The 10,620-nt window shown below is 37.2% G+C and overlaps 2 protein-coding genes across 3 annotated transcripts; both read left to right on the top strand.

Moving 5' to 3' along the window:
• The first annotated feature begins 814 nt into the window (after positions 1-814).
• Positions 815-2,068, top strand: LOC108371995 (uncharacterized). 2 transcript variants are annotated; one of them, XM_017627624.1, is made up of 3 exons: positions 815-885; positions 960-1,137; positions 1,193-2,068. In XM_017627624.1, exons 2-3 carry the CDS (start codon positions 1,129-1,131, stop codon positions 1,889-1,891), a joined length of 708 nt encoding a protein of 235 aa, XP_017483113.1. In that variant the 5' UTR covers positions 815-885; positions 960-1,128; the 3' UTR covers positions 1,892-2,068. The 2 variants fall into 2 exon arrangements, with proteins under 2 accessions (XP_017483113.1, XP_017483114.1); XM_017627625.1 differs by having other exon boundaries at positions 824-885; positions 963-1,137.
• A 2,632-nt stretch (positions 2,069-4,700) lies between these two features.
• MBD-R2 (PHD finger protein MBD-R2) lies at positions 4,701-9,040 on the top strand. Its single transcript, XM_017627626.1, has 4 exons — positions 4,701-6,153; positions 6,209-6,844; positions 6,911-7,043; positions 7,381-9,040. The coding sequence occupies exons 1-4, from the start codon at positions 5,037-5,039 to the stop codon at positions 8,957-8,959; spliced, it is 3,465 nt and encodes a 1,154-aa protein (XP_017483115.1). The 5' UTR covers positions 4,701-5,036; the 3' UTR covers positions 8,960-9,040.
• Positions 9,041-10,620: the final 1,580 nt, after the last annotated feature.

Here is a 10,620-nt window from a genome sequence, read left to right as displayed (position 1 = left end):
GCACAACGTTTGTTGTGTTTATTTTTCGTTAATTTGCTATTAATCTCCAGTTTGTTTACTTTAGTGCGTGCTGACTATGGTTGCCGTATGAAATTTTTCGTTTGTAACATAAATTTCCTTCAAATATACCAAAATAGATTTAAATGAAGCATGTTGAAATGTTTTTTTGCTGAAGTTTTCGGTTTTGGTAGGTTGATTGTTGAAATGAAAATTTTATAATTTTAAACCTACTCTATTACATTATTTTGGATCAAAGATGGGTGTTTGGAGGAGATACTCTTGTTTTTAATGCGTCACCATGTGATATCAGAAATAATTATGAGAAAAATAACTTATTCATTCCGATATAATTAATTCGTATTTTAAAAAGGTTTTTCTTATCCAAAACTATTCAATTGTATAAAATGCCAAATCGGGGGAAAGTGACGGATCTGAATAAGCGACTGGAACACGGCTGTTTGTCAAAAGCATACGATTTCGAACTCGCGTAAATGTACATTTGCTAAATGCGGTAGCATGAACGCTCTTCGAAAACATATGTTCGAAAGTGCTAAATGTTGCATTTTAAATGCAGCAAAAACGCTGCAATAGACTGAAATAAATATTAAATCATTATTTATCGAAGTATTCATGCCTATTATGGTATCCGACAGATGGTTGTGGAGGGAGTTTTACTCACTTTTGACAGATTTTGGTATTATCGAAAGCGATCGATAATGCAGTTTGCGGATGAGTCAAACGAGGTTAATGCAGTTTGCGAATGAAATAAAAAAGTGGCATCATTGAAAACGCGTCCGATCCGTGATTCGTCCAATTTCTCTATCTTTCATTCACGCGCCGTTGTGCTGCGGATACTAAAAACGATAAGATGGATAGCAATGAAATGTAAGAAAAACCACAATTATTTTCCCTTTAATATTGTAATATTGTAAAAAATACACCATCTTATGTGTTTTAAGAAGCGTACAATGACCAGGGAGCAATTTAAATGTTTAGTTTCTTAAATGAAGGAGCATCCGGACATAGCAAAAAATTTACTAAAAATGCACCTGATTTGGTAGAAAGATTTTGGGAAAGTGTGTGAGAGGAGTTGAATTCGATTGGACCGCCATCAAAAACCATTGCCGAATGGAAAAAGTTTTGCGAAATGTTGAAAAGCTAAAATATATTATTTACTAAGTTTGAACCACAGGTTTGGTCGGACTATAAGTCGGCGATAAAGAAGAAGCTCGCGCATAACAACAGAGAGCTACATGCGACTGGTGGAGGAGAAAATAGTGAAATTCCCTTAACATCTAGGGAAGAAGTTGCTACCCTTGTGTGTCTGAATGATTGCGTTGGTGGTATTAGAAGCTCCAAACAGTTTGGAGTGCCACAGGGGATAAATTATGATGACGCAGCTCCATCTACATCGAGAAATGTTCCACAGATGAGAGCTTCTGCTACGAGAGATGTACCGCAGGAGAGAATATCTGAGGACACTTCTCCACCTACTCGGAGAGATTACGATGGTATTGAAGCTCATGAAGACGTAAATATTGAGAATGACCAAAATATTTCTAACCAAAGAAGAAAAAAGAGACCCGAGCAATTCGATTTATTAGAGAAGCAAATAGGGGTTCAAGAAAGACTATACGAAAAAGTGTCTGAGAGTGTTGAGAACCAACAGGAATATTTTCAACACATGAGGGACCATTTAAAAAGACTTAATAGATCGGTAGAGAGGCCAGGCGACCAAAAAAAGAAAAATACTGAAATTCTTCAGAATACTCTTGAAGAGATTAAAAGACATAACGCTGTGATGGAAAAGGCTGCTATAGAAAAATTAAGATTAAAAAGGGAACTTTTAAATATTGAGTTAAATAACGTCAACAGGCACCTTAATTCTTAAAATAAGTGGGACTTGACAATTTTTTTATGAGATTTGTTTTTATTTTATATTGGATTTTTTTTTTATAACTGTAGTGCCAGAATGCTTTCTGAAAAAGAAGGCTTTATTATTTAAGTTTTTTTCTGTTTTTTACTGTGTATGTAAATCAATGAAGTGATATGATTTTATTTTTATCTACATCCTAAGGGCCATTTGCACCATGTCTAGTTAACGCTAACTGGAGGTACATCCTTCAGTTAAGCACGTTAACTGCTTTATCGATCACATGTTATATGATGGGTGTCGATAACGTCGATAAAGATGTTTAACTGGGAGTTAGAATTAACTAGACATGGTGCAAACGGCCCTTAAACTATGTTGCCAANTCGATAGTGTAGTGGTAGTGATAACCAGACATTGAACAACTGGCCCTAAAATTGTAAATTGAGTTGGCTTTTTACGCACGTCATTTCCAAGGCACATAAACACAGGTAGAAGACAAAATGACGTTGCTCTCATGAGAACCAAACCTTTAGGGCCGTTTGCACCATGTCTAGTTAACGCTAACTGGAGGTACATCCTTCAGTTAAGCACGTTAACTGCTTTATCGATCACATGTTATATGATGGGTGTCGATAACGTCGATAAAGATGTTTAACTGGGAGTTAGAATTAACTAGACATGGTGCAAACGGCCCTTAAACTATGTTCCCAATGGCGTAATTTAGAGGCCAATCTTAATTTACGCATAAATTAAGTACAAACTAAGTAATTTCGCCTTGTAAAGTCTCTCAGTAAATTAAGTTGAAAGTACGTAGTTTATCTTAAACCAAGAACCAAATCACGAACAAATCAGTGTCGGCTCTAATTTTATCGATAATAATCGAAAAAAGTATTGTCCCATAACTGATATGTCATTGTGTTTGGACGTATTTGTTTTTAATAATCGCGCGTGGTAGTTTGTAAAATATTTCCAGAAGCTTTCTCTTTTGATCACTCATCTAAAATCTAAAAAATTACCACAAACAACTCAGAATATATAAATATACGCAATTACTCACATTCGCGATCTCTTTTGGTTCAATAAACAATAACACAGGGTTGCTACAAAGCTGTCAAGACAAATAAAGAATCGCGTGTATGAACGCACTTAATTTAGTGAGGTATTTTAAACGAAACTAAGTATTTTATGTTGGTAATGTGAACGTAGTTTAAAACTTCAACCTGTTTTTCTTTTAAATCCTATATTTCGTTACGCTTTGAATGTCATATCGTTGTTTTTTTTTAATGTTTGTTAATAACTAATTTTAATTAACATTTGAATTTTTATAGTGTTGTGCGGGTTATACTTAGGGCTGTTGTCCAATGTCTGATTAGCACTAATCGGCGGTAGAAGCTCCGGTAAAATACAACGACTGCTTTATCGATCACATGTTATATGCATGATGTCGAAAACGTCGATAATGATGTTTAACCGGCAAGTAGTGATAACCAGATATTGAACAAGCGGCCCTTAGCGTATGTGTTAAAACTGCAACACCTGAGGCGTTTTTTTTATGTGGTGTTAAATATAAGCATATACCACTAATTTTTTAACGTGATTCAATGTCCTTCGCGTAAGGAGCGTCGCGAAAACAGCTGTGGGNTCTGATTAGCACTAATCGGCGGTAGAAGCTCCGGTAAAATACAACGACTGCTTTATCGATCACATGTTATATGCATGATGTCGAAAACGTCGATAATGATGTTTAACCGGCAAGTAGTGATAACCAGATATTGAACAAGCGGCCCTTAGCGTATGTGTTAAAACTGCAACACCTGAGGCGTTTTTTTTATGTGGTGTTAAATATAAGCATATACCACTAATTTTTTAACGTAAGGAGTGTCGCGAAAACAGCTGTGGAGCAGAACTGCAGCGATATGCCTTGCTCTGCGTTAAACATTTTAATACCATGTCCCCACCAAAAAGTTAACCATCTCAAATCGAACCTAACCACCTCACTAATACCATGTTCTGACCGACATCGAAAATATGTTTTCGTTGCTAAAAGAAAAGATAAATGTAGACAGCTGATTGCCAAAGCGGGCAAAATTTGAGAGTTGCCCAAGATTTTGCTTCGTTTTGCTTTGCTTTGCTTCAAACGGTTTTTATGTGAGCATACTCATGCATATGCCTACATCGATCTTATATGTCAAAGCAAAGAACTATCAAGCAAAGCGAAGAAAGTTGTATGTGAATCAGCCTTAAGCATGACCACTACACTATCGACGATTGCGACATCATGCATTTAACATGTGATCGATAAAGCAGTCGTTGTACTTAACCGGAGCTTCTACCTCCGGTTTGTGCTAATCAGACATTGAACAACCGGTCCTATGGGCCGGTTCTTCAATATCTGGTTATCACTACCACTACACTATCGACGATTTGGACATCATGCATGGAACATGTGATCGATAAAGCAGTAGTTGTGCTTAACCGGAGCTTCTACCTCCGATTTGTGCTAATCAGACTTTGAACAACGGGCACTAAGGGCCGGTTGTTCAATGTCTGGTTATCACTACTTGTCATTATCGACAATTTCGACATCATGCGTATATCACGTGATCGATAAAGCAGTCGTTGTATCTAACCGGAGCTTCTACCTGCGATTTGTGCTAATCAGACATTGAACAAGCGGCCCTAAATGTTTTTGGGTATGATGGCGTTTTGAGAATGGAATTGCATTCATGTACCTGTCCAGCTCTAAATTTTTCACCACTGAACACGTGAACAAATCGTAAGCAATTTTTTTGGTCGTGTAAGGGCCGCCTTAGATATTAACTATAAAAGTCGATAACGAATTAATGGCTTATCTTCGAAGAAGTTTGTGAAATTTTTGTAACCTCAACATTTCGGTTTTATTTCCGAAATTTTACTTTCAATAAAAACGATTCAATAATTTTATAATTTGATCCGCCTAAAATTAAAACGGTAAAAAATTTCCTAAATATCAATCTAGGGAAATTTCGTATAGTCACTTTTTAAGGTCTGTTCAAGCAGGAGTTAATAGGCGTTTGGAAGGATTTCATCAGTGACAGTGGGGTCATTATCGGCCCATTTTCTAGTTATTAAAGTTTTATAACTTCTACAAAGCTTATACAAAACAATAAATTTGGATATAAATATGGGGCGCCGCTGTTGTATTGCGGGTTGCAGTTCCACTTCTCGGTTACCGGAACATCATGGAGTCACCTATCATTCTTTCCCACTAGATACAAGTATACGCGCAATTTGGCTACGCAATACCCGTCTTAACAATGATCGGCAAATAACAAAGAGTGTTCTTGTGTGTTCAAGGCATTTTCGGCGTGTAGATTTCCAGCCGCAACGCAGCGGAAAGTATTTACTAAAACAACGCGTCTTTCCTACTGTATTTCCGTGGGGCAAAGTAGATCCTGCTCAAGTAGAATCGGATTTAGAAGATTTAAACAATGCTAGTTTGTCTACAACGAACATGTCAAACCAAACCAATGAAGATGCTACCAAGGCAACAGTAGAAGCAAAAGTTGCACAGATAATGGCTGAGACAGCAGAGCGCAATGCAGCTAAAGCAAGTTCGTCGGTAGTAATTAAAGATGAGATTGAGACAACATCGCCGGTATCAACGCCAGTTGTAGTATCTCCTGCCGCCGTGAAATTCGAAGCTGTGACATCCTTTAATCCTGGGACAAGGCTTGAAGCACAAGATTTTGATGGAGTTTGGCATTCAGCACGCGTTGTTGAAGTGGACAACGATGACCGCGAAGTATTAATAAAATTCGAGCGTGCTGGTAAAATGAAATCTGTAGTTGTGGGTACAGAAGAATGGATACCGATGAACTCAACACGCTTGCGCCAGAAAGTTTCAACAAAACCAATTCCAATATTTGATTTAGAAGAGAAATGTATGGCGCGCTGGTCGGGCCCAAGAAAGTTTCCAGGTACAATAAAGAAAATTCTGGGAAACGACTTGTACGAAGTCCTTTTTGATGACGGCTATGTGAAAAATGTGCGTGCTGTACATATGACTAAAGTATTACCGTTAGATCCAGAGTCGCACGTCCCAATTTCCTCTCCGACTCTTTCCATACCCAGTACTCCTCAGATTCTATCCACAACTTTGCAAGAATTATCACCTTTAAAGACCACAAAAGTTGAATCTCCTTTACCATTAGCAACTACAACATCTAGTGCCAAAAAACGAACTCCGTCGGGCTCTCGGAAGGATTGGCCCTTGCTTGATTTGTCAAAATTAGACTTAAGTAAATATAATGAAACACATTTATAGTTATATTTTATAAACAGTTTCAATTTTAGATTCTTTAAATTTACCGGAAATTCCACGTGATGGCGAATGGACATGCCATTGGGTCAATGATCAACCAATTGGTCAAGAAGGTTTCCTCATTGTTGGCGAGCACAGAAAACCTACAGTTATTGTAGAAGATTGGCGTTTACCACCGGGATGGGTAAAACACATGTACCAACGGTCCAATGTATTAGGAAAATGGGATGTTATATTAGTTACACCAGGGGGAAAGCGTTTTCGATCAAAATCTGATTTGAAAATGTTTCTCGAAGAACAAGGTCAGGTATACAATCCAGATATTTATGATTTTAGCATCCACCGTCGCCGTGCTAAAGATATAAACGCATATGTGTACACTCCTGATTATACACCTCAACAGGCTCCAAAACCGAAACCACTCGACATTACAATTGCTGCAATGGATGCGGCTAGTGTAAAAGCAGCGAAAACTGCACTTGCAGTCAGTTCTTCACAGTACATTGAGACACCAGTAGCCACACCAATACCGCCAGCCGAATTAATGACCCCCACGTCAGGAATTACGTCAAAAGCTACTACAACTGAAATTGCGGGGAATCCCGATTATGCAGACACCGTCTCTTCTCGCTCAGTAGATCCCAGTTTACCTGTAGAAGATGGATATGGTAGGGAGAACATCATTCATATTAATAATACATCTTGCGAATTTAACTAATTTGTTCTTACATTAGCGTACATCGGTGGACTAAAGGTGCAAATAATCGATAACCTCTTTCGATGTCCACAAGTGGGTTGCTTGAAGAACTTCAGAAAGGAAGACCATTTACAAATTCACGTAAAGCACTATCATCAAGATTTAATAAAGTATGTAAAAATTATTTACCTTATCTGGAATTCCATGTGAACAAATATTCCCAAAAATTGTAAGGTTAAACAAAAAAAATTCCTTTTTTGGTTTTGTTTTGCCGATAAATTCTTGTAAACAATTTTTTCACATGAAATTGGAGAATAGGCCGCATATTTCAATCGTCTGTTACATANGCAAATATTCCCAAAAATTGTAAGGTTAAACAAAAAAAATTTCCTTTTTTGGTTTTGCTTTGCCGATAAATTCTTGTAAACAATTTATTCACATGAAATTGGAGAATAGGCCGCATATTTCAATCGTCTGTTACATACTTATTATTACATATCCCTTCAGACTTTTAGGATCTTGCCCAAAAATGCTTGAACTAGCAGAAAAGCGTACACATACCAAGCCGGATCAACACGAGCCCGCTCCTCGGAACCAAATTCCAAATCAGCAATTCTTTGCAAAACTTCATCAGCAGGATCTATTACAAACTCGCGCACATCGTCGCAGCGCTGGTATACTTGCGGCAATGTCAAGCAGTGGGCCGCAAGCAGTATTGGCTGCTACGGAAGTTAAATGTGAAGCTGATATCAAAATCGAAGCAAATGCAGATACAGAAACCTCACAAATATCTGTTGGCTTCAATGATACTTCTCTTAATAGTTCTACTCAAAATAGTCAAAACAGCACAATGATGGATGTGTCCATAACCACTGTCTCATCCATAGACGAGAATTTAGCTGATATATCGGCTATACCAACTAAACGTTCACGCAGTTCACCAAGCAAGCGAGCTCTTGGCGCACGTAAAAGTAATCGACAGCGTACAACTCGCCGTTACTTAACAGCTGCACAGGCAACATCAGGGGCATCTATCCTACCAATGGTAACGGCCGATAGTAGCTTCGGGGTGTCCGATTTCGAAGAAACACGACATTCGTTTAATGCCACCCCTGATGCGAAAATTATCGAAGTTGGAAAGAAACGCAAATCATCTGGCGCTCCAGTAACGCCAGTGAGCAGTTTGGACTCCCCTGTAACTGCCGATTCTGGTTCATCGTCGTTTCCACCTCTATTGGGTCCGGGATCTAATGAAGCTGAGAATCTGGGCGGCCCAAACGCGAATCAGCCTCAGTACATTAAAGAGAATGGCGAAATAATAAAAATTGTAAGTATGCGGCAAGAGGAAATAATTAATTGTCTCTGTTCTTATGGCGAGGAGGACGGACTTATGATTCAATGTGAACTATGCTTGTGCTGGCAGCATGGCATTTGCAATGGCATCGATAAAGAAGTTGATGTTCCAGAGAAGTATGTATGCTACATTTGCCGTAATCCACAACGCGGTCGGGAGGCAATGCGTTTTAAGCACGATCAAGATTGGCTGTACGATGGCAAATTACCAGTGGCGAACTATCACATTGCGAACCCCAGTCTGCCGAAACGTTTCGAATTTCTACAAAAATCACACGTTCTCACTGGTAATTTAGTTGAACTTAAACGGTTCATGCACTCGTTACGTGTCAAAATGAACATTGCCAATAATCGTTGTCATCCAAAACTATACTTGTGGGCTAAAAAGTGGGAGGAAGACTTGGCTTTACAACATGTCAAATCAAATCTAAAATCGGAGCAAGAAATTAAAATGGATATTGATATAAAGGTTATTGATTCGAGACAGAAGACGACGCCGTCTACATCGCCTACAAAGAAAATAAAATCGGAGCCCACCACACCATCTCACCCTATTCCCAATATACCACAGCCCGAGGCGCCTATAGATCCAGTAGAATGCCAGCATAGATTAATGGAACATATTAAGATACAGCAAAATTTTGTACTCAATCGTTTGGACGATATTGAAAATGAAATGGATGGTACGTATTTATTATGTAAATTACAGGGACGGAAAATTATTATTTTTTAAATTTTAATCAAAAAACTCAACATGAGTAGTCCACTTACAAACAGTGTTATGTGATTTTATAATAGTATGACATAAATTAAAAAAAGGCTACGCAAAAAAATTTGGATAAATAAGAGCCTAATAACATTACATAACATAACATTAACAGTCTATACCACCTAAAGCAGTTTTCTAAGTGCATCAGAAGATGGAGACCTTTGAAAGCTTATAAATAAGTATGATAGCGACTTTTGCAAGTGTAGTTAGAATTTGATGGTATTTTTTCAGAATATAGAAAGATTTTGCACTGTGTTGTTAGTGGGCATGAAACTACTTTAAATACTGGAACGTTACCCACCAAAAACTACAAATCGAAAATATTTTACATAGCGCACTGAGCAAGTGGACTACTCACATGTTCTAAGCATCGCGCAGTGTTTCGGCTATATGGAGGCAGGTGGAAAAGTCATGTTGACAGTTGATACAAAAAACCGTTTGTGCTTAGAGGGGGAATCATAAATACAAAACTTTATGTCATCTACTCATCTCCCCTCTCAACGAACGGTACATTTCAAAAAAACTAGAATCGGCTCGAAACCGGTTAACCAATTAAGCTGCCTTTGACGCTGAACCCATTACAGCAAGTGCTTCTTTTTCAACTGTTATCAGTTCTTTAAGAGTTACGGATTATTCACGTAAAGATATTTATCAATTATTTTGTGTTTTTCCATTTTTTTTTATCAACAAATTAACTTGGAAATCTATATGCTAAAGATTACATTGGATCACAAATTTTAGTTTGGTTTTTATTTTCCAGACGTCACTATCCAAATTCTATGCAGAATTGCTCGGTGATTCCTAAAATAGAGTTAATTTTTTTTCTATGGATACATTTTCGAGATATTTGCAATTTACCGTTATTCATCTTAAAACAAAAAGTGCTTCCACTAAATCACGTATATCTTACGAACCAATTTAACAATCTTAAAATGAGATACGTCAAATAGAAGTTAGTAAAATACTCCATAAACCATCATCACTTCCGATAGGACTGATAGTTTCTGACAAATTAATTAATCATTCCAGTTTTTTTTTATTTTTTAATGAAAAAAAAAGAAATAATTAAACTTTAGCAGAAGAAAAATTTTAAAAATAACAGATTCGGTGCCAAATTTTTGCATTTTTGCTAAAGCCTGTTCTGTTACAAAAAAAATGAGTGGTCAAATGGAAATGCGATTTTTTGTATGAAATATGAGCAGAAAAGCGTGGTACTGAGGTGTATGAGTAAAAAAAAAAAAAAAAAAAATTTTTAAAAACCGCATTTACAATACTTATTCGTCCTTGCAAACTAAAAAGCGTTTATGTTTTTCAATTCTATAGAGTTTTCTCTTTCATTTAGTACCCATAATGATGTAGTACATTCCACTGCTTTTTTTATTTTTTTAATTAATCATATCTTTAAAATTTCAAAACCCTTTAAAAATAATCCTGACGTCAGAGTGATAAACTAAAACCGCAGCTTTACTATCAGCCTCATTGCTTAAGTCGTAAATTAGGCTAAGTTGTACGCATGATGCAATAATTTTTAGAACGTAGTTGCACTTCAAAATTTTTGACATAAACCGTGTGTGTGACAAACACGCAATGTGGCCACTGCTACGAAATAGAACTTGGGGATTTTC

This window comes from Rhagoletis zephyria, unplaced genomic scaffold (assembly GCF_001687245.7).
Source record: "Rhagoletis zephyria isolate East Lansing unplaced genomic scaffold, Rhagoletis_zephyria_1.1 Rzeph_scaffold_05354, whole genome shotgun sequence".
Taxonomy (NCBI): Eukaryota; Metazoa; Arthropoda; class Insecta; order Diptera; family Tephritidae; genus Rhagoletis; species Rhagoletis zephyria.
Note: the sequence above shows the minus strand (reverse complement) of the source record. Positions and strands in the feature narration are given on the sequence as shown.

What these genes read in the sequence shown, in the direction of transcription:
- MBD-R2 (XM_017627626.1), top strand. Translation starts at nt 5,037, where the DNA reads ATGGGGCGCCGCTGTTGTATTGCGGGTTGCAGTTCCACTTCTCGGTTA. An exon ending in TTTGTCAAAATTAGACTTAA is followed by an intron (nt 6,154 to 6,208) that starts GTAAATATAATG and finishes TTTCAATTTTAG; the next exon opens with ATTCTTTAAATTTACCGGAA. An exon ending in ACCTGTAGAAGATGGATATG is followed by an intron (nt 6,845 to 6,910) that starts GTAGGGAGAACA and finishes TTCTTACATTAG; the next exon opens with CGTACATCGGTGGACTAAAG.